We start from the raw sequence: 25,125 nt of genomic DNA, 5'->3' as shown, positions 1-25,125 counted from the left end.
AAGCGCCGCGGTGATCTATGCCAGGAAGTGGGAGCATATACCTGTATTAGACAGGTATCTGCTCCCTCCTTCCCCCTGAAAGGTGCCAAATGTGACACCGGAGGAGGGGGGGGGGGAATCCAAAAAGTGGAAGTTCCATTTTTGGGTGGAACTCCACTTTAAATGATTTTAGCAAATGGCTGCAATATAACAAAGAGTGAAAAATTGAAGGGGGTCTGAATACTTTCCGTCCCCACTGTAAATCCTGTATAATAATATTCATAATAAGAATAATATATACATACACACATATACAGTAAAATACTCACCAACCACATAGATGTGATCATGGAAGCTTACAGCGTTGATACATTTTGCCTCTACGGGCATAGGTGCTTTTAAGCTCCACTTGTTGGTAGATGGGTCATAACACTGCGTTTTATCTGTAGCTAGCTTTCCATTGGGTCCACCGCCAATTACATAAAGCTTGCTCTTATGGCTGGCTGCAGCAAACGAACTTACACTCATTATTAAAGGTGCTGTCTGTAAAAACACAAAAAGAATAGACTTTGTGTACACATCAGTGCAGTGAAATCTACTAGAAATAAATGTTAAAAATAGTAAATTTTGGTGATACATGTGATAGTAATTGCACTGCTTTACTTGAGTATTTTATGTGCTCGGCATCTGCAGACAGAATAAATAATAAGCTTTATAACATTTCACATTGTTCACACCCTATTATCGTGCCTCCTTCTGTTCTACAGTAGGTTACAGCTCTCTTTTTTCAAAAAGAACGTGTAACAAAATTATACAAAAGTTCAAAGAAATCTGGAGCAAAGTTAGTTACCACAATGTGGTTCATGTTTATATTGTACATCAAGACATTGTGGTGGATTTACTAAACAGATTTTGTGACTTGCACATTGCTGTTTCCTGGTGATACTACATTGCTGATTTTAAAATAGTTTTTGTTTCTAGTACTTGAGGACCCAGTTGTGTATCTAGATTGTCATCATTATCATTGACCCAACCTAAAACAGTAATGTGTTTGGTTAAATCAGACATCCTCTATTCCTAATATACATGTCACTAGTCTCAGTTTGCATTAGGTAAAAAATGTCAACATACAATTGAGCAGTTGTATTTAGCTGGCAGTCATATACAGTATCTCACAAAAGTGAGAACACACCTCACATTTTTTGTAAATATTTTATTATATCTTTTCATGTGACAACACTGAAGAAATGACAGTTTGCTACAATGTAAAGTAGTGTGTGCACAGCTTGTATAACAGTGTAAATTTTCTGTACCCTCAAAATAACTCAATACACACCCATTGATGTCTAAACCGCTGACAACAAAAGTGAGTACACCCCAAAGTGAAAATGTGCAAATTGGGCCCAAAGTGTCAATATTTTATGTGGCCACCATTATTTTCCAGCACTGCCTTAACCCTCTTGGGCATGGAGTTCACCAGAGCTTCACAGGTTGCCACTGGAGTCCTCTTCCAGTCCTCCATCATGGAGCTAGTGCATGTTAGATACCTCGCGCTCCTCCACTTTACGTTTGAGGATGCCCCACAGATGATCAATAGGGTTTAGGTCTGGAGACACGCTTGGCCAGTCTGTCACCATGGGTTGGCTGCACTTGGGCCCAGTGCCAACACTTTGGCAGGTGACTCATAATCTATAAAATCCTCCGATGTATACATTCTGTGGCTGGAGAGATGAGCCGACTGCTCCATCTCCCATACCCTCATCCAGCTGCTGAACAGACACATTCCTCCATCCAAGATCATCCCATGCAAAACAGGATCATCAAGGTCAGCCAGCACCTGCTGCATCCGCCATAAGACCTCCGCTTCCATAGCTGCGGGCGGAGATGGATAAAGCACACTGTTACTCTGCCACATTGCCGACTCTTCAGCCAGGATTTTAGAGTTGTCAGCATGTATTTCCTGATACTCCCAGGCAAAGGGAGCCCAGACCTGCTGCTGAGCAGAACCTAGCAGGTGTCTGTAGGTGATCTCCAGCTCCCATTCCTGATTGGCTAGAAACTTCAAATCTTCCAGTGCCCAGGGAACTTCTGAGACATTCAGCATCCGTTCTCTGTATTCCGAGATTTCTTCCAAACCCCACTCCAAATCGCTCCCAAAGTCAGGGTCCTATGACAGCCTCTCTAATAACAGCCCCAGGCCGCTGTAACCAAAGCCTTCTGTTGGGGTGTCATCCACTGTCCATGGGCACACTTGGGCTACTTACCAACGGAGGGCTCTCATCCAACTGCATCTCCACCTGGACCAGCCTGGTTAACTCAGCTTTCTATTCCTTGTGCAGTTGTCTCTCCAAAAAAACAATTCGCACTTCGTACTGCGACCAGTACTTTTCCTGGAAGGAGGAAAGCATTTTTCCCTAGTGTAGCTGCTCATGGGCTAGCACTTTCTTCCAGAGTTCCCAGGGGACAGAATCATACCATCCCAGCAGGACTTGCTCTGATACTGGTCCTCTGTGCTGTATCCACATCTCTAGCAACCTCCTTCCGAATTCCTCTTCCATGGCGGCTGGTATCTGTAACTCTCCTCTCCTTGCCTGCTATCCGGACCTTGGATCCAGGTGGAGGTTTGGATGTCCCAGACTGCAGGAAGCATCCCACTTCTTGTCACTAATGTAACGAAATGTCCCACATTCCGCTTGAGTGCTTTTGTTATACACCGCTTCCTTCCAGTCTAAATATAGATATCAGATCTTCCAACCGCTTGCAACCACAGACTAGGCAGTACTCGTTTTGGCTGCTGACCATAAACTGTTTATTTGAATGCAGGTACATAGAGATACACTCAGGGGACAAGCCCCCCTCCTTTGCATAATGAAACAAGGCGGGTAGACTTTACCTCCACCAGTAGCAGGACACAGGTGTAGTCAACAGCTAATCCTCATACATCCCATAAGACATACATCCCATAATACTTTGCTCACAAGGCAGACAAAAACAAAAGAACAATGGAATACAGCCACACCCCAAACAACCCAACAAAGAGTCCCCAACAGTATGAGACAATATATATATATATATATATATATATATATATATATATATATATATATATATATATGTACATACAACATTCCAGTGTGGTTGTACAGTGAGTCCAATTGGTACAGATCAGATTGGGGTTCTCGGTCAACCTGTGCCCCTAATAGACACAGGGGAACTTAAACATAGGAGGGGCAGGGGAGCTGGAGAAGGAGCTTCCAGTGCTCTCCAAGGTAAGCTGGGTTCCACAAGCCCCCCACCCAAAGTGACTCCCATCACAGACGACCTCCCAGAACTGGACGAATATAGTTGTCATTCGGGTATAGTGCGGTCAGCAAGCGGTTCATGCAATATCATACATTAAGGTAAAAAACCCTAAATAACAGCTCCCCCTCCCCTAAACACTTACCTGAGTCCATTCTTGATCCAGCGCTCTTCCTTCTGCAACAGCTCTTCCACACTCTTACTGGTCTCTCAGGCTTTGCTGATAGCAGTGGGAGCCATTAGCTTATGCTACTATCAATCAAATCCTGTGAGGAAGGAGTGGGGGATGGGTCTGAGCTGTGATGTGTGTCTCTATAGACGCACACAGCCCGACTCACGAGCGAGCCTGCATGAGTGCCCCCATAGCAAGTGGCTTGCTATGGGGGGGCACTTGAAGAAGAGGAGGAGAAAAGAGTGCCAGTGGGGGACCCCAGAAAAGGAGGCAAGTATAATATGTTTTTCATTTTAGGAAAAAAAATAATTGGTTTTAGAACTGTTTTAATTAGACTGGAGCTTTAGTGAACCTTTCATATCTATTTAATATGAGGCAAATTAAGGGTTATTGTCTGATAGGAACTCTTCTAGAAAATCATGTATAGATAAAAATAAGTTCAATGTATCAGTGAGAGTGGATTTCAAAATTATCTGATGTATTAAAGTGCTAGTAATATAATGTCTGACGTTTTTACCTACAGGTAAGCTTATTAAAAAACCTTACCTGTAGGTAAAAATGAATATTTCTTAAATGTGCACCATTTAGGAGATATTCCAGTGAGCAGCAGCCGATGACGTCACTGGCGCGTGCCTTCTGAAGGAACGGCATACCCGTGCCGTCCCTTCAGAGCTCTGTGCCATAAATCGTGACTCCCATGCACATGCGTGACATCATCGTGGCTCGGCCAGTCAGACAGCCGGAGCCCACAAATCTGGAAGGAAGACTGGGTGAAGATGGAAGCCCTGTGAGCAGTGACAGCACTCCACTGGAGGGCTTTGTTTTAAGGTAAGTCATTTATAATGACTAGTATGCGATGCATACTAGCACATTATAACATTGCCTTGCAGGGGGAAATGTTTTTATTTTTTCTCAAAACTTTACTACTGCTTTAATGTTTGCATTGTCTGGCTGGTCTTAGCACACAGTTTTGCATGAAGTGGCGATTCACCTAGCCAGAGAACCAGATTTGGTGCCACTGTTGCAAGCTATTCTTAAATAAATTCTATTGGATGTTACACAGCATGCAATCAGCTTGGCAAAAATAATTGGCGACCTATAATCAAGCAATGGAATTGGTCTTTCAAACTTTCTTTAAAAATAAATACATAGGTGCAGTACATTTAGCAGTCAATAGGATGTAAGATTGATATTAAGGAAAAAAATCAGTATATTCAGTATAACTGCTTGGTTTAAATGTTAATGGCTTAGTTACATCAGAGTGCCAAAGATGACAATTACAGTTTGTTTGCTGTAACCCAGCAGCAATAGATATGCAGAGGCCTTTGGATGACTGTAATGTTATATACCCAAGTCACTCAGACATGAACAGTAAACAGCGCCAGTGATAATCAAAGGCCGTATAAAACCAATATGCGTGCTGATATCATTACATAATATTGTACATGTTCTTCATGTTCAGAACAATCTGCTAATGTCTCTAGTTTACCAAAGCACTTATTTGTACATCCTGTATCTGACCTGTTTTTTTGGCCATTGTGTCTTTTTTGACATGGTTAAGGAAAGCTTGTTAAAAAATGTTCAGTGTAAACTATACAACCGTCATACACATGCTAGGGGAAATCTCAGACTAGTGTTTTTACATTAAGCGAACATTTATTAAATTTCAGCTTACCAGTTCTTAAATGTAATAGCTATATTGGTTTCCTTTTTTAGGCTTTCTTTCTTCTACAGTATATTAATCTGGTAATCCAACCAGTAAGTCTGTTTTTCAACAGAAAAGCTCTTGACATGGACATTCACAGTATTGTTCATTTAAGCACAATAGACTCCATTTTGTTAGCACTGCTGAAATGTGTTCTGTAACCTTCCCCTAACACACAGACACATATTATGCTAGAAGCTCTCTCTCTGTCTCTACTCCCCCCTCCCCTCTCAAGGTTTTACTCTTTGCAATTGTTCTATTCGCTAGCTTTTAATAATATATTTCTATTTGTTAGCTTTTAATAACATATTTCTATTTGTTAGTTTTTAATAACATCTCACACCACCCCTTTCTTATCTATGTATAAAACAACATGTAATAATACATTTTGGCACTGAACGGACATTTTAAACACAGTGATTGCGTCCTGTGAATCTGTTCCTGCAGCTGCAGTATTAACTTTTGTTTTAGAGTCCCAATCAGAAATAATTCCTTAACAGTTTTTGGCGAGTCATATCAGGAGTTTGGCAGAATCTCCAGAAGGAACCGGGATGATCGGGATCATCGGGAACGTAGACCTCGGAATTACATGTATGAGACAGAGAAGATTTAAGTTTTCGCCACTGTGATACTTTGACTTACTTGGTGATGCAACACTGTACCAAAATGATATTTATATAATTTTTTTTTTAGACAGATAGAGCTTTCATTTGATGGTATTTAATCACCACTGGGTTTTATTTATTGCTATACAAAGGAAAAAAACTGAATATTTAAAAAAAAAGTAAACAGTTTTCCAGAGTTCTGTTAGAAAACTTTATGAAAGAAAAAAATATTTCTTCAAATATTTAGGCCAAAGCATTTGCAACATTGCTTTGGTAAAAAAAAATAAATCTGCAAACTGTGGTATATATATTTGAAATTTATAAACCCCGGTCTTGAGGCCTTAAAATGCTGTACAACATTACTATTGACTATTGGGTCAATGACTATTAACTATTAGGTTGAGCGATGAATAGTTGCACATGATGAAAAATAATGGATTCGGGGAACAGAAAAGAAAAAACAAGAAAGGGAGAGTTGGATATGCCCCCTCCCGATCACAGCTTGCTCCCATTAGGGGTAGTCGGGTATTCTGGAGGCATGTCCAACATCTTTCAATCGTTTGCAGAACTCCCCACGCACATGGTTCTTCCTATTGCTCAGGTTTATTTGTTCTAAAATGATTGCAGTATATATATTTAGCCATGTACCTCTGTTCTTATTATTTCTTTAACAGGCAATAGATTTTGCCTCATCTGAATGCTTGTAAATTGTGCTTTTTTTTCTGGAAAAACTTAATAAAAAACACTGAAACATAAAATGCTGTACAAACACCCCTTTTTGGAAAGTAGGCATTCCAAAGTATTTAGTAAGAAGCATGGTAAGTTATTTTAAGTTGTAATTGTTTGCCACGAAAAATTAAGAAAGTAAATAAAATTAGATTTTTTTTACGAAGTTGTCATTTTAACAAGATATTTCTCACACTTACAATTAAAACCCCAAAACACATTCTTATAGTGTGTAGTTTCACATGTGTGAAAAAAATTCATAGCCTAGATCAGGGTTTCTCAACCAGGGTTCCATGGAACCCTAGGGTTCCTCCAGAGGTTGCCAGTTCCTTAAGCAATGAGCAATTACTGCCTCTCAGATAAGTTCCCACTGACACCGTTGATCTTTTTAGCTATCTCTAAGGGGATAATTCTTCTTAATGTCCACAAGTGTAAGGAGCATTCCTCTCACTGACCATCACACTAATGTATCACGCATTGTATGTGTAGTCATTTTTGGCAGGGAAAGTTATTTTTAGAGAAGCCCAAAATCCAAGAGCGCCTTCAAACTCTCAAGGGGCATAAATTACACATCTGATTTCCTGAATACCTATTACATTTCTTGAGGCTCTAAAAAGCCAGGAAGTAGAAACTACCACAAAATGACTACATTTTGGAAAGCAGACACCCCGAGATATTTTTAAGAAGCATTTGTGAGTGTTTTGAAGATTTTATTTGTTACCACAAGTTTTTGGAAAATGTGGAAAGTAAATAATCTGTTTTTTTACACAGTATGGGCATACCAAGAGTAACAGCTCAAAACACATTCTCCTACCCTTCTTGAATATGGGAACAGCACAGCTCTGGTCTTGTGACACTCTGACTGGTATGGTGGCTATCAGGAATATTTTTACTGGCTTACACTGGTCTGGTAACACTGGAACTGGTGCAATGGAAAACTGTGGCTGGTTACACTGGTCTGGTAAAACTGAAATGGTATGGCAGCAATCAAGGACACTGTGGCTGGCTGCACTAGTCTGTTAACACTGTACTGGTGTGGCTAGTGATCTGGAAAACTGGCTGGCTGCAATGGTCTGGTGACACTGTACTGGCATGGTTGCGGTCAAGGACAATGTGGCTGGCTGCATTGGTCTGGTGACACTGTGTACTGGTGTGCCTAGAAAGCAAGCACAATGTGGATAAGCTGGTGACACTGTAAAAGCATTTCTGCTGATCACACTAGTTAACACTCTCTTCCCTCTCACAGCGAATTGGTGTGCCACACGCTGACTGCAAATGGTGTGATTAGTCACAACGATCATGTGGAGCAGGGCCAATTTCATTGACTCTGTACCCTTGTGTTGTGATCTGTTATGTCCAATGGACAATGCAAACAGAGTGTTCTTGTATGCATGCAAAAGGGTGCACACAAGCACTGCAAAGGGGAGTTTGTTTTAAAATGGCCCCCCACCCTCAGAAGACAGTTGTTCAGCTGTAGTGTTTAAAAAAAAAAGCACCTCCCAGAGTCCAGGCTTGCTTGTTACAATTAATCTCCTGAATAACATCTGTCTCTTTAACTATGGAAAGCTAGATCTGCAAATCTGCAATTGTGTTCCAAATCAGTGCTTCAGAAATTATTGAAGCCAATGGGCCATCACGACAGCCAGGCAGCTAGTATTTGGGGAAGGAGAGGTCAACAATGGAAGGCTCCCTCGTCTCTGAGTACAGGTTATCTGTCAATTGTTCTCAATAAAACATCTGCACACAGACTGACAGGCTGTCAGAAACCATGAATCAGACTGAGACAGAAGTACAGTTAAATCACACTTGTTTAATAATAATAATAATAAAAAGGTAAACAGAGTAAACGTAGTCAAAACATAGCCAGAGTTCAGGAATCGGAACGGATAGTCAGACAAGCCAAAACGTCAGGGAGCCAGAGATGAGTGTAGTAGAACAGCAAGCAGGATCTGGAGCCAGAAGGAATGTCAGCCAAGCAAGTCTTTAACAGGAACACAGGAGAGCGTCTCTAGAGTAGTGACCAAGGTGAAGGCAGAGATCACCTGGGCTGGACGGCTTAAGTAGACAGGACTGACAGGATAGGCAGGATATCATCAACAGGTGAGTCACTGTGAAGAGAAAGGAGCTGGCAATTAGCCGACAGCTGAGTGGCCAACTTTGAGAAGGAAGGGCTGAGCCCAGCCCTGACAGTACCCCCTCCATAATTACCTCTCCCCCTCGAGGACCACCAGGCTTGAGGGGAAAATTTCTATGGAAATCACGGAGGAGGACAGGGGCATGTACGTCCAAGAATGAGACCAAAGAGCATTCCTCCGGACCATACCCTTTGCAATGCACCAGTTACTGTATGCGTCCACGGAACCTACGGGGGTCAACAATGGACTGTACTTCATAATCCTCATGGTTCTCAACCTGTACAAGGTGAGGATGAGGCACCGAGGTGGTAAAGCGGCTGCAGACCAAAGGTTTTAATAAGGAGACATGAAATACATTTGAGATATGCGTATTAGAAGGAAGGTCTAATGCGTAAGCCACTGGGTTAATCCTGGGAAGAATACGGAAAGGCCCAATAAACCAAGGTACGAACTTCAGAGAGGGTACATAAAGTCAGAGGTTGCAAGATGACAGCCAGACCCTGTCCCCAACCTGGTAGGAAGGCCCAGGCAGGCGTGTGCGGTCAGCATGGAGTCTGTACCTATCATTAGCATGACGCAAAGCCTCCTGGACTTGTGCCCAAGTGGAACGAAGACCACGGAGATGCTCCTCTAACGCAGGAATACGCTGCAGAACAAACGAGTCAGGCAACATGGAAGGTTGGAAACCATAGTTCGCCATAAACGGGGACAATTGGGAAGCAGAATTCAAGGCACTATTGTGAGCAAACTCCGCCCACGGTAAGAGGTCTGACCAGTTGTTCTGATGGTCAGAAATATAGCAACATAGGAATTGCTCCAAGGACTGATTGGCTCGTTCTGCAGCCCCATTAGACTGCGGGTGATACGCAGAGGAGAAAGCAAGCTGAATTCCCAACTGTGCACAAAAGGCTCGCCAGACTCGGGACACAAACTGACTACCCCTGTCCGAGACGATCACCTTGGGTAACCTATGTAAGCGAAAGATCTCCTGAGCAAAAATGGAAGCCAGTTCCTTAGAAGTGGGCAACTTCTTAAGTGGAATACAATGGGACAGTTTTGAGAACTGGTCAACCACCATAAGGATAACTGTGTTGCCCTGGGAGTTGGGTAACTCCACAATGAAATCCATAGACAGGTGGGTCCAGGGCCTCTCTCCATTGGGTATGGGTTGTAGGAGGCCCACTGGAACGTGTTGTGGAGTCTTACTCTGAGCACACACGGAACAGGCAGCTACGAAGGCGGTTACATCAGCACGTAGACTAGGCCACCAGAATTGTTGGGAAATGGCCCAAAAGAGTTGTGGCCAGCAGCCTTGGGAGAATGGTAAGTCTGTAGCACTGCAGTACGGAGACTCTCTGGGACAAAGCAGCAGTCACAAGATTTCTCAGGGGGAGCATGGACCTGAGCGGCAAGAATTTTGTCACCCAAAGGAGAAGTGAGACTGGTGCGAACCGTAGCCAGAATATGATCAGGAGGAATCACAGAAACCGACTCCATCTTGGAAGTGGAGGAAAATTGTCGTGACAAAGCGTCAACCCTTACATTTTTAGTACCGGGTAAGAATGAGACAATGTAATTGAAACTAGACAAGAAAAGAACCCATCGCGCCCTTCTGGATGAGAGGCGTTTAGCCTCAGACAAGAATGTGAGATTCTTATGGTCAGTAAGAATGAGAACTGGCACAGTGGTACCTTTGAGGAGATGTCTCCATTCTTTCAGGGCTAAAATTATCACTAACAGCTCTCTGTCACCAATCTCATAATTGCACTCCGCAGGTGACAATTTCTTAGAAAAGTAGCCACAAGGATGCATAGTGCTCTCAGAGGTAGGATATTGAGACAGAAGGGCGTCAACTCCAGTCTCAGAAGCATCAACCTCAAGGATAAAAGGTAACATAGGATCAGGATGTGCCAACACAGGAGCAGAAACAAAGGCAGCCTTGAGACTCTCAAAGGCCTTAATGGACTCCGGAGACTAACTCTGTGGGTTACCTTCCTTTCTGGTCATATCAGTCAGGGGCTTGACCAGAGATCAGAAGTTACGAATAAACTTCCAATAATAGTTGGCATAGCCAAATAAATGCTGCAGAGGACGTAAACCCATGGGTCGGGGGCCACTGTAGGACTGCTGAAAGTTTCTCTGGGTCCATCAAAAAACCAGCAGTGGAAATTACATAACCCAGGAATTTAACCTGTTCACGATGGAATTTACAATAGAGATTGTTCTCTCTTAGTTTCTGAAGCACACTACAGATATCTGTATGGTGGCTCTCCAGGGACTTGGAAAATATGAGGATATCGTTGAGATAAACCATCACACATAACTGCAACAAATCTTGGAGGACATCGTTAATAAATTCCTGGAAAACTGCTGGGGCATTACAAAGGCCAAAAGGCATTATGAGGTACTCATATGGGCCTGTTCTGGTATTAAACGCAGTTTTCCACTCGTCGTCCTCCTCAATCCTCATGAGATTGTGTGCCCCTCTCAAATCAAGCTTTGTGAAAACCGTTGCTCCCTTGAGGCAGTCAAATAACTCTGTAATCAATGGAATCAGATAGGCATTCATGGTGTTTTATGATAGGCAATCATGAAACCACTGAGACCCCTATAATCAATACAAGGTCTCAGTTCACCACTCTTCTTCTTCACAAAGAAGAAATCAGGAGATGAAGATTTGCGGATGAAACCTTGAGAAAGTGCATCTGCAACATACTCCTCCATGGCCCTATCCTCCAAGACCAACAAAGGGTAAATGGCACCAGGTTGAAGGTCAACTGCGCAATTATACGACCGGTCTGGAGGCAAACTACCGGCTTGACCTTTGTCAAAGACATTGCTAAAATCGTGGTACTCCACCGGCAGGGAGGAGAGTGAAGAGGTGCACAGGACCTTGGCTACCTTCTGGAAGCATGTCTTACTGCATTGTGAAGACCAGAAGAGAACCTCAGCACGGAGCCAATCAAAAGAGGGGTTGTGCCTCTGTAACCAAGGATAACCAATAACCAGCAGAAACTTAGGTGAGGAAATAACTTGGAATTGGATTATCTCATGGTGAAGAGCCCCTACGGCCATGGACAACGTAACAGTCTCATGAGTCACATAGGCAGGCTGTAGAGGTCTCCCGTCAAGAGCCTCAGTGGCAAGTAGAGTGTCACGCAGCTGCAGCGGAATCGAGTGCTTCGATACAAAGGTATCTGGAAAAAATATTACCAACAAGTGGATTGAATGCATCTTCTGAATTCATGGCCTTTGCTTACTGTCAGAAACCATGAATCAGACTGAGACAGAATTACAGTTAAATCACACTTGTTTAATAATAATAATAAAAGGGGAAACAGAGTAAAAGTGGTCAAAACATAGCCAGAGTTCAGGAACCGGAACTGATAGTCAGACAAGCCAAATCGTCAGGGAGCCAGAGATGAGTGTAGTAGAACAGCAAGCAGGATCTGGAGCCAGAAGGAATGTCAGCCAGGCAAGTCTTTACCAGGAACACAGGAGAGCGTCTCTAGAGATGAGACCAAAGTGAAGGCAAAGATCATCTGGTCTGGACGGCTTAAGTAGGCAGGACTGGCGAGCAGGATATCAACAGGTGAGTCACTGTGTAGAGAAAGGAGCTGGCAATTAGCCGACATCTGAAAAGGAAGGGCTGAGCCCAGCCCTGACAATTACCTCTCCCCTTTGGAGGACCACCAGGCTTGAGGGGAATATTTCTATGAAAATCATGGAGCAGGACAGTAGCATGTACGTCCAAGGATGAGACCCAAGAGCGTTCCTCCGGACCGTACCCTTTACAATGCACCAGGTACTGTATGGGCCCAAGGAAGGGCTGAGCCCAGCCCTGACACAGGCTTCATGTCATATCATGCATGATCAGCTCATTGCTGCCGTCTGCATAATATAATTAGAAACAAGGTCTATGTTCTCGAGACGCAACTCCTATAGAGACTCTGTGTCTTCAGAAGAACGATTGTCCGCGAGCAATATCTACTGTCTATGACATACTTCTTCAACATGCCAACCCCTTGTATATCAGGGATTGAGAACGAGAATTAGGCCACCCGCTTTTATCAGAGGATTGGGAAAAGTATTTTTTCTTAACATAAGAATTAGGCTTCTTAGTTCAGATACAAGAAACTACAAGATATAGAGAAACTATAAAATCTTATCTAGATGGTATTGATGCCCTGACAAAATACAAAAGATGTTATCTAATTATTCACCTAGTTTCTGATGCTGTGGCAAGGAACTTAGCACAGTGTGGCTTTTGTAGTGGTGGTGTTCATACTTGAGACCATACTGGAAGGCTGTATTTCAACTTACAACACATATTACAGGTAATAGGCTACCTGAACTACCAGAATTGGCTTTACTTTCTATCTTTCCAGGATCACCACAGATGGCTAAGAAGGGTCTAACATCCTTGTCTTTGCCAAAGCCAGGGCTATTATACCCAGATGTTGGAATTCTGGGAATTCTAGTATCATTCCCAGTATTAAAGAAAGTATTAAAGAATGGATGTCTGAATTATATTATGCATATGGAGGAATTGACAGCAAGCCTACAGGAGACATACCCAAAATAGCTAAATAGGGGAGCTTGGAAAGATTTCAGCACTTCAGATATCTTGAGACTTTTTTTCCCCTTCTTTTCTTCTTCTTCTGTTTCTTGCTTTTATTTCTGTTCTTTCTATTTCCTTTATTTTAATCTTTGCTTTTTATTTGGTTTATAATGGTTGACGGTATGGGGATGCTAAGGTCTATGCAGGAATATAAAATTGAATGACAAACAGGTTCAAAATTAGTTTTTGTGTTTGCATATGAAGCCAAATGAGAATTTGTGCTGTTAGATTTTTATATGTAACAAAGTGTATCATTCAATAAAGCTTGGAGATTAAAAAAAATCTATATATAATATATATATATATATATATATATATATATATATATATATATATATAAAAATATATATATATATATATATATATATATATATATATATATATATATATATATATATATATATATATACAGTATCTCACAAAAGTGAGTACACCCCTCACATTTTTGTAAATATTTTATTATATCTTTTCATGTGACAACACTGAAGAAATGACACTTTGCTACAATGTAAATTGTACAGCTTGCATAACAGTGTAAATTTGCTGTCCCCTCAAAATAACTCAACACACAGCCATTAATGTCTAAACTGCTGCCAACAAAAGTGAGTACACCCCTAAGTGAAAATGTCCAAACTGGGCCCAATTAGCCATTTTCTCTCCCCGGTGTCATGTGACTCGTTAGTGTTACAAGGTTTCAGGTGTGAATGGGGAGCAGGTGTGTTAAATTTGGTGTTATCACTCTCAGTCTCTCATACTGGTCACTGGAAGTTCAATATGGCACCTCATGGCAAAGAACTCTCTGAGAATCTGAAAAAAAGAATTGTTGCTCTACATAAAGATGGCCTAGGCCAGGGATATGCAATTATCGGACCTCCAGCTGTTGCAGAACTTCAAGTCTCATGAGGCATAGAAAGACTCTGACAGCCACAAGCATGACACCCAGAGGAAGAGGCATGATGGGACTTGTAGTTTTGCAACAGCTGGAGGTCCGCTAATTGCATATCCCTGGCCTAGGCTATAAGAAGATTGCCAAGACCCTGAAACTGAGCTGCAGCATGGTGGCCAAGACCATACAGCGATTTAACAGGACAGGTTCTACTCAGAACAGGCCTCGCCATGGTCGACAAAAGAAGCTGAGTGCACATGCTCAGCATCATATCCAAAGGTTGTCTTTGGGGAATAGACGTATGAGTGCTGACAGCATTGCTGCAGAGGTTGGGGGGGGGCAGCCTGTCAGTGCTCAGACCATACGCCACACACTGCATCAAATTGGTCTGCATGGCTGTCATCGCAGAAGGAAGTATCTTCAAAACTTGATGCACAAGAAAGCCTGCAAACAGTTTGCTGAAGACAAGCAGACTAAGGACATGGATTACTGGAACCATGTCCTGTGGTCTGATGAGACCAAGATAAATTTACTTGGATCAGATGGTGTCAAGTGTGTATAGCGGCAACCAGGTGAGGAGTACAAAGACAAGTGTGTCTTGCCTACAGTCAAGCATGGTGGTGGGAGTGTCATGGTCTGGGGCTGCATGAGTACTGCTGGCATTGGGGAGCTACAGTTCATTGAGGTAACCATGAATGCCAACATGTACTGTGACATACTGAAGCAGAGCATGATCCCCTCCCTTCGGAGACTGGTTTGCAGGGCAGTATTCCAACATGATAACGCCTCCAAACACACCTCCAAGACGGCCACAGCCTTGCTAAAGAAGCTGAGCGTAAAGGTGATGGACTGGCCAAGCATGTTTCCAGACCTAAACCCTATTGAGCATCTGTGGGGCATCCTTAAACGGAAGGTGGAGGAGCACAAGGTCTCTAACATCCACCAGCTCCGTGATGTCGTCACAGAGGAGTGGAAGAGGTCTCCAGTGGCAACCTGTGAAGCTCTTTTGAACTCCATGCCCAAGAGGGTTAAGGCAGTGCTGGAAAATAATGGGGGCCACACAAAATATTGACACTTTTGGGCCCAATTTGGACATTTTTATTTAGGGGTGTTCTCACTTTTGTTGCCAGCAGTTTAGACTGTCATTTCTTCAGTGTTGTCACATGAAAAGATATAATAAAATATTTACAAAAGTGTGAGGGGTGTACTCACTTTTGTGAGATACTATATATATATATATATTTAGAAACATAGATAGATAACTGAAGCAGAAAAATACCAAAAGGTCCATCTGCTCTTTTCATGATCATTTTTGTCTAAGAATAGACCAATGTTTATCGCATGTATGTTTAAATTTACTTAATTATCTTTTTAACCAACCTCTCTTCTCATAATGTGATTGTTTTACAATGTTCTGTGACTTTTACCAAGAAGCAGAGGTTTAAAGCAGTTACACTACAGCTTCTTGTGTACTCATTACTCCCATTGCTGAGACCATAACTCATTCTGCATCTCACTTTTAATCCATCTCTGCAATGAGCAGCTTCACTGATCAATAATGGATGGCAGGAGGTGGTGGTGGTGGGAAGAGGGGGGAGTCACAGCTCATGAGTTTGTGGAAAGACCTCATCAGCTATATTCTAAGGGCCCACTCACGCCTTTGCATGTGTTTTTGTGCATTGATGTGCATTTTATTAAAAGTGCGCCTGTGGCTGTGGACATTCAAGTACTAGCTCTTTGTTTACATTAGAAGGATGTAAAGTAAGGTATACATATTCAGTTTTTTTTTTGATTCAACCAGCAGGTTGAACAAAAAAAAACCCTGACAGATCCCCGCATCAACACAAACAAAGGGTGATGCAGAGATCTACCCTGCCGCACTATTGTATTCTGACAGAGGCCGTTGGCTGCAAGCTTCGATCGAATGCTGTTTTTTCAGCATGACTGTATGACAGGAGCTGGTCATCTGACTTTTGTTCAATAGTCTGCAGTACACAGAGAGCGAGTCAGTCGATTCCTGCTGATCCGTGAAGTCAATGTGGAGGGAGGGAGCAGGTGCTAAAGATTTATTCATTATACTTATATCAGTGGTGCTCAACATTTTTGGGCGGGTTCAAACAAACTGAAAAATTAAACTGTTAGTAATGCAGGACTGTAAATGGCCATTTATTAGGTGATTGTGTATCATTACAGCTAGATAAAATATTGAAAATGTTAATGTTAAAGTCAACTGTTAAAGAATACAATAAATGTACCATGAATCAGTGATTTTTTTAAAAATCAGTAAACAAATGTAGCCTCACTGTGCCCATAAATTGTAGCCTCACCATGCCCGTTAAATGCAGGCTCACTGTGCCAATCAAATGCAGCCTCACTGTGCCCATAGATTGCAGCCTTACTGTGCCCATTAATTGCAGCCTCACTGTGCACATCAATTGCAGCCTCACTGTGCACATCAATTGCAGCCTCACTGCGCCTATCATATGCAGCCTCACTGTGCCCATCATATGCAGCCTCACTGCGCCCATCAAATGCAGCCTCACTCTGCCTATTAATTGCAGCCTCACTGTGTCCATCAAATGCAACCTCACTGTGCCTATCAATCGCAACCTCACTGTGCACATCAAAACGCAGCCTCACTGTGCCCATCAGTTGCAACCTCACTGTGCACATCAAATGCAGCCTCACTGTGCCCATCAACTGCAGGCTCACTGTGCCTATCAAATGTAGGCTTACTGTGCCCATCAAATGCAGCCTCACTGTGCCCATCATATGCAGCTTCACTGTGCCCATCAATTGCAGCCTCACTGTGCCCATCCATTGCAGCCTCACTATACCTATCAATTGCAGCCTCACTGTGCCCATCAATTGCAGCCTCACCGTGCCCATCAAATGCAGGCTCACTGTGCTCATAAAATGCAGGCTCACTGTGCCCATCTTTCACAGGCTCACTGTGCCCATCAAATGCAGCCTCACAGTGCCCATCATATGCAGCCTCACTGTGCCCATCAATTGCAGCCTCACTGTGCCCATCAATTGCAGCCTCACTGTGCCCATCAATTGCAGCCCCACTGTATTCATGTGATTGCTCTGCATCCACTCCACTGTTAGATACTGTATTTTCCATTCCAAACCTGGTAAAGCCTTTGAAACAAATATATCAATATAAATAAATAAAGACAATATTTTTTCCCTTTCCTTTATTTTACATTTCTCTGAACCTACCAATTCGGCTGAGAGATTGTGAAAGAAGGCTCCACTCGGGCCATGCTTTCCATCCACGGAGCCAATGCGTTACTTCTGGTTTCCCACTGGCACAGAGAAATTGGAAGTGAAGCTGTGGCTCAGAGGAGAGCACCGACCATGTCCTACAGTGATGCCAATAGAAAACCCCACAGCAAGTAGAATGACTGTAAGATGGTAGTGTTCAGGTGCATTGCTTTGTGCCACAAGGACTCCCAAAAGCAGGCAAATGAAGAGTCTTACCTGGGAATTGCATAGACGCCACGCTGCCCATAGTGCACTGTGTCTGGTGCCCGTACACAGTGCACTTAAAGGGCCTCTTTTTTTTTTAAAGAACTTTTTTTCTTTCCATTTTTTGTGACTAGCTTTGGGGGGGGGGGGGGGGGCAGCCGATATATATACTTTTACATATTTCTGGCAAAAAAAAAAATCGTAAAAAGTGTATATTGATTGGTTTGCACAAAGCACAAGGTTATAGCGTCTACAAAATAGGGGATAGATTTATGCCATTTTTAGTATTCATTTTTTTTTTTTACTAGTAATGGCGATTAGCGATTTTTTGCGGGACTGCGACATTGCAGCGGACAGATCGGACACTTTTGACACTTTTTTAGGACCATTGACATTTATACAGCGATCAGAGCTAAAAATAGCCACTGATTACTGTATAAATGTCGCTGGTAGGGAAGGGGTTAACACTAGGGGGCGATCAAGGGGTTAAATGTGTTCCCTCATGTGTGTTCTAACTGTGGTGGGATGGGACTGCCTGGAGGAGGAGACCGATTGCCGTTCCTAATCTTTAGGAGCAGCAGATCTGTCTCGATCCTCCCCTGACAGAACGGAGATCTGTCTGTGTAGATTGACAGATCTCCATTCTGTCTCTGTCAGGAGCGATCGCGGGTGGCCGGCATGGCAACGTGACCGCCGGCAATGCGCATCGACTCTGGTGTTGCGCGCGCACACCCCCTACAGCTCGTACAGGAAGAGCGATTCACCCAGGAGAGCCAACCTGCTGCAGTATAACTGCGGCAGCTGGTCCTTAAAAGATTAATCTAACACATCTCTTTTGAAGTGTGGAAGGAAACCCATGCAAGCACAGAGAGAAAATGCAAACTCCAGGCAGATAATGCCATGGTTGGGAGTCAAACCAACAACCCTAACTTGTCCACAGTGCCTGCAGCTACAGAGGTCTAGGAAGGCTTTTGTTAAGCTCTGGTACTGCTTGTTAAGAATATGTATATATTTTACCGTCTATAGTTTGACCTCATGTCCAAATTAATTTCACTGTAAAGGGGCCCTTAGTGCAAATCAACACACAAAATAATGCACCTAAACTATCATTGGCAGTACAGAACACCACAACTCCCAGAGCATTCATGTGTTCAATGTGGTGTGCTGTAATGTACAATAATGCAAGTGTATTTGTGTATGTGCGCATTGGGGTATCTTTCAGTGGGAATTCCCGTGGGTTTTACCGCGTGTTGTCACAAGCACAAAGGTGTCCAATCCAAGGCAGTACAATTTTTACCAAGCCTGCATGACACCGATTTAATTTTTTCATGACATGGCTCCTAACTTAGCACTGAAGCATAGCATGAAATATATTTCTCTATAGAAAAAGAGAGGTGTCCTACCTTAATATGCTCCTATGGTTTGTTCAGCAAATCTGAACAGTGAAGGGAAAGTTACACTTCAACCCTTTTTCAGTAAGGTATAGCTCTTAGCAACTAACCAATGTTTTCCATGATCGTTGTAAAAAAAAAGTGATTGGTTGTTGAGGGTTAAAGCGCTTTCAATAAACAAGCCAACATGTGTACAGCAGAAGATGACAAGCAACACATAAACCACACTTACCTCTGTCCAACAGTTGTGAAAAGGATCATATGCTTCAACGCTGTACATTCTCTGGTTGCCATCAAAGCCACCAATTGCATAAACTTTACCACACAACGCCGCCATTTTGTGCCTCCACCTGCCCACATTCAGAAATTCTATTTGTATCCATTTATTGAGAGAAGAGTTATATTTCCAAACTTCATGCTGTGTTTCTTTTCCACCTAAAACAGCAAGTCATTTTGGAATAAGGTCTACAAGTTTGTGGACATTGATAAACATTTAAACAGTGACACAAATAGGAAACTCTCACCACATAAGACAATAAGAAGAAATATGTGCGTAAATACATACAGCACTCTATACTATAGATATACACCTTTTGCAGTGAATATAAACCAAAGATACTGATAAATATATACAATAAAAAACAATCAATGTATGGATACTCAGGGATTTTTTTCCACAGGAATACGGGGGAATTTCTGACAACTGCAGCACTGAATGTATATAATGGCAAGGGGTGCTGGAATGTGCTGAAGGGTCTATTGATGCTGGCTGCTGTGGGATCTATTGTCACTAGGGGCAATCTATTGTTGCTGGAGGGTTAATTTGCTTGAAGAGATCTACTAATAAAGTAGGGTTCTGTTGTTTCTGGTTGCTGGAGGGTATATTGATGCTGGCTGCTGGGAGATTTATTGTTACTGGCAGGGGTCTATTGTTGTTGGGGGGGGGTCTGTTGTTGCTGGATGTGGGGATCTATTGTTGCTGGATGTGGGGGATCTATTTTACTGCTTTCCTTGTTATCATTAACCACTCGAAGACCAGCAGCCGCAGTTATACTACGGCAGGTTGGCTCGCCTGGGCAAATCGCCGTAGGTATACGTCAGCCGCTTTAAGACCACTAGGGGGCATGTGCACACCCTCAGAATGACGACGAAGCCGATGCACGTGCCCGGCGGCCGCGAAATTCGCCAGGCACCCGCGATCGCTCCTGAGAGACACAGAACGGAGGTCTGTCAATGTAAACAGACAGATCTCCGTTCTGTCACGGGTGAGGACACATGTCTGTTGTTCATACTAAGTATGAACAGCGATCAGTCTCCTCCATCAGGCAGTCCCATCCCAGTTTGAATTACTCCCTAGGACACACATTTAACCCCTTGATCTGCCCCTAGTGTTAACCCCTTCCCTGCCAGTGACGTTTATACAGTAATCAGTGGCTATTTTTAGCTTCGATCACTGTATAAATGTCTATGGTTCCAAAAAAAGTGTCAAAAGTATTTGATCTGTCCGCCGCAATGTTGCAGTCCCAATAAAAATTGCAGATCGCCACCGTTACTAGTAAAACAAATTTATAATATAAATTCCATAAATCCATCCTCGATTTTGTAGATGCTATAACTTTTGCGCAAACCAATCATTATATGTGTATTGCGATTTTTTTTACCTAAAATATGTAGAAGAATACATATTGGCCTAAACAGAGAAAGAAATTAGTTTTTTTATATTTTTGGGGGGGATAGTTATTATAGCAAAAAGTTAGAAATATTGATTTTTTTTTAAAATTGTCTCTCTTTTTTTGTTTTTAATAAATAAAAATCGCAGAGGTTATCAAATATCACCAAAAGAAAGCTCTATTTGTGGGAAAAAAAGGATGTCAGTTTTGTTTGGGTACAACTTTGCATGACCGCGCAATTGTCAGTTAAAGCAACTCAGTGCCAAATTGCATCCTGTACAGCATCCTTGTCTGCGTCTGACCTCTGCCGCGCTCTGTCAGCACTGAGGTCAATGTTAGCTGCATGTGGTAGAGAAATTGAGGAAGAAGAAATGCTGGAACACAAGTCAATACTAGTGTACAAAAGTGTATTAGGTTTGAAAGAATAAATCACCTCTAATATTGGGTGTTCTATGTGTATGGATGCTGTTGCAATATGCAGAAATACTAGTTTAGTTTTACATTTTAGAATGGGGTGCCTCGAGATCGGCTATCATTTTAAAGGGTGCCTTGCCTGGAAAAAGGTTGAGAAACCCTGGCTTTGAGGCAGGGCTGGTGCAAGGATTTTTGCCGCCCTAGGCGATAGCTCACTTGCTCCACCCCTGACTCCACCCCCTTTGCCCTACCCATGTATGTGGTGGAGGTGGTGGGGGTGAAGATTTCAGCTAGGGTCCGAAAGCCTGCACCTCTGGACCCAGACTAAAGACAAATAGTGGTGGCACCGGCTCACTAGGGTAGTATATAGACAGACTAGTGTAGTATACAGATAGACTAGGGTAGTATACAGACAGGCTAGGGTAGTATATGGACCGGCTAGGGTAGTATATGGACAGACTAGAGTAATATATAAACAGGCTCGGCTAGTGTACAGACAGGCTAGGCTAGTATATGGACAGGCTAGGCTAGTATATGGACAGGCTAGGGTAGTATATGGACAGGCTAGGGTAGTATATGGACAGGCTAGGCTAGTATATGGACAGGCTAGGGTAGTATATGGACAGGCTAGGGTAGTATATGGACAGGCTAGGGTAGTATATGGACAGGCTAGGGTAGTATATGGACAGGCTAGGGTAGTATATGGACAGGCTAGGGTAGTATATGGACAGGCTAAGGTAGTATATGGACAGGCTAGGGTAGTATATGGACAGGCTAGGGTGGTGTATGGACAGGCTAGGGTAGTATATGGACAGGCTAGGCTAGTATATAGACAGGCTAGGGTAATATATAGACAGGCTAGGGTAGTATATAGACAGGCTAGGGCAGTAAATGGAAGGCTTCCCCTATGTTGATCCGTGATCAGAGTATATTCCTGTGTTCAGAGGATTTCTTTGGTAAGCAGACACTGGTGTGGCTCATATTCTATATATAATAATAAACACACACACAGTTCAATGTGGGACTGTCACAACTGACAGTCAGGTGACTGATTCCACCAATCAGGTTCCCTCTGCCCTATGACCCCCAGTACAAAGCCCAGGTACTTCTCCCTTCTGCCCCCATCACCTCCCCTCAATCCTAATCCCCCCAGACAAGTCCCACTCACTTTCCATGGAGGAGGTTGCATCTTGGCAGCTTCTCTGCTCTGTCTGTCGTTGACAGCACAAGGTAGCAGCAGCCTGGAATGCAGACCACCTCTGCCAGCTCTCCGCCCCATCACTCAAAGCCCCACCCAACTAGTGAGCCGCACCGAACCCTGCCTGAAACACGCCATGGAGCGGCTCTGCAGAATTTTGAAGAGGCGTGGTGGGGCTGGGAGACGTGTGTCCCAGGAAAGAGCACCGACAGCCCGCATACAGCAGTCCTTCTGCCTGGGGGGGGCAGTGCCCCAGACTGATGTGTGCTCTAGGCCAGTGCCTACCTTGCCTAGAGGTTACATTATCCTCCTTTCCCTGTGATAAGAAGCTTACCAGTGGAAACCTCCTGTTCTCCAATTTGTTTTACTGTTGATGTAAACAGTACTCATCTGTACAAGGAGAAGATCTGAGGCATTGTAATTGTTCTTTGTTATCACGCAATGTTATCTGTATTCTCTTTTTTGTCTAAATCTTAATAAACATTTATTGACAAAGAAAGCATAAAATGAAAGCAAAGAAAACCTGAATGGATAATTATTGAATGGATAATTATTCAACTATCTACAAGTTGCCAGAAATAAGTACTGCATATTGTTAGATGGACTCTGTATCAGATTGCCAGGTAATCAAATAAAAAAACAACGTTTGCTAAAACATTATCATACATGCCTGAAATGTAGACTTCATTTTTAAAGGTAATGCATGCAAATTCTACCCATTTTTTCGGTTCACTTTCACTTTCTTGTTCACATACTGGTAATTTTGCAACCTCCAGACGACTTCTTCTTAGGGGATCTAGGCAAGTTACTTCAGTAACAAACCTTTCATCTTTAGTGCATCCACCAATTATCATGAAAACCTCAGACTGATACTCATGAATCCGTGGTTTTGTCCTCTCCGAAATTATCTAAAAAAAATGAAAAAAAAAATTGTTTGGGTTCAATAATAGAAACTTAGTCAAAAATGTAGAAATTGACATATGTATTTACAACTAGGGCACAGACATGTGGCCCCCAACAAGAGGCTCATTGTTGTCTTCTAGCTCCTGCTTATACACTTTGCACAAATATGAAGCTATGCAGAAAGTGCCCATTGTATATCATTTCATGCAAAAACAACAGTATAATTTTTACAGGAGGGGATTCAAACTATGTGTTTCATAAGGATTTCCTAGACAATGTATACATGCTTCCCGAAATTAAAGCAGTATAGCCAATCATTAATAATATAAACTGCATGTAAATGCAAAAAATGGCAGAAAGAGCCTGTGAAAGATACAAAAAGAATTTTAAAAAAATTGTATTAAATTTATGGAGAAAAAGATATTGCACTTGATTATACTACATGGTGCTATAGCAAATAAATGTCCTCTAGTTATTGTGTAGATGTAATTTCAATTCAATGTGCACCATCGTAAAACTGTTTGTTTCCAGGCACCACTGTGCACGGTTTAGAGCAAGGATTATGGAGGAAACATGTACCACCTATATGACTATTACAGCTACATATATCTTTCACACCGTCTTCTGGTACATACTGTATGGCTGTTTTGCCATGCTCATTCACAATTAGCTGCTACACCACCTTCCAACAAAGTAAGCATCTTTCCTGGAAGACCATTGCAACTTAAAGCCGATTTTCCTGGTCCATGGTTTACATCACAATGTTCGCTCTATAGAGGTCACTTGAAAATCTCCCCCCCGAAATATTGCATTTTAGCAAAGAGTGCAGGGCACTGGATACAGTATAGAAACTCTAGTGCATTTTAGTACCTATTTTTAATGTATATTGTAAAGTTAACTTTAAAGTTATTTTAACCATTCGGCCTCTAGAAGGTTTTACCCGGTTCATGACCAGGCATTTTTAGCTATTTAGCATTGTGCTACTGTAACTGGCAATTGCTTGGTCATGCAACACTGTACGCAGATGACATTTATTTAAAAAAAAAAAAATCAGAAAAAATGATTTTTGATGGTATTTGTTCACCACTGGGTTTTTTATTTTTTGCTATAGAAACTGAAAAATATAGAAAATCCTGGAAAAAAAAATGTTTTTCTGTAGTTTCTGCTATAAAATTTTGCAAACAAAATAATCTTTCTACAAAAAATATATTTGGCTACATTTCTTTGTTAAAAACAACCCAAATCAGTGTATAATATTTAGTCTGTATGAAAATTATAGAGTCTACAAACTATGTGTAGCAATAACTCACGGTGGAGCTGCTGGATTAAAGCGGGCTGTTACCGTCACCTTCGTTACCTTAATTTCACCAGAACCGGGTCTAGGGTCCCGTTGAGCTTAATACCAGACAACGTAGGCACTGGACACTTGAGTATCTTTTCCGAGGTTTTAATAAAGAGTAACTGAAGGAAGTAGCAGGAAAGAGGTAGAAGAAGAGTTGCAGGGAAGTTCAAATACCTTTTCTTAGTGTAGCACTAGGAATTGGAATCTTGTAGATGAATGTACTTTAGAATTGGCCCGCCCGGATAGGTTTCTCTCACTAACCTAGCAGTCGGTACGCAGCACGAACAAAAAAAGTCTCTGCCACAGACTTGAATGTAATAGAAACCCGTACGATCCTCTGCCACAGGATGTAATGGTTTACGATGAATAGCAAACACAGCACTAGAACCTTTAAGCCGACTCGGCAGTACTATGTGGTAGGTTAACTTTAGGATGCGTCCTCCAACTGAGTCACCAGGCCCCTCTCCAGACCAGCACTCTGCATGATCCTTCCATGACGGGTCCTCCCCTGGGATCTTCTCAGTTGTCCAGCTTCTTCCCGTAGGACAGACAGCACAGGACCATTCCCTCGCCGCTGTGGTAGGCCCCAGACAGGTTTCTGGGC

At 42.5% G+C, this 25,125-nt stretch overlaps 1 protein-coding gene across 1 annotated transcript in view; it reads right to left on the bottom strand.

Moving 5' to 3' along the window:
* KLHL6 (kelch like family member 6) overlaps positions 1–25,125 on the bottom strand; it is an 86,486-nt gene that overhangs the window by 10,629 nt on the left and 50,732 nt on the right. Inside the window, exons 4-6 of the mRNA XM_073625822.1 lie at positions 22,947–23,184; positions 19,227–19,429; positions 309–522 (exon numbers count right to left, since the gene is read on the bottom strand). Of these exons, the coding sequence (XP_073481923.1) occupies positions 309–522; positions 19,227–19,429; positions 22,947–23,184 (655 nt within the window). The remainder of the gene's footprint in view (positions 1–308; positions 523–19,226; positions 19,430–22,946; positions 23,185–25,125) is intronic.

This window comes from Aquarana catesbeiana, linkage group LG04 (genome assembly GCF_042186555.1).
Source record: "Aquarana catesbeiana isolate 2022-GZ linkage group LG04, ASM4218655v1, whole genome shotgun sequence".
NCBI classification, from domain to species: Eukaryota; Metazoa; Chordata; class Amphibia; order Anura; family Ranidae; genus Aquarana; species Aquarana catesbeiana.
This window is presented reverse-complemented; position numbering and strand designations above follow the sequence as displayed.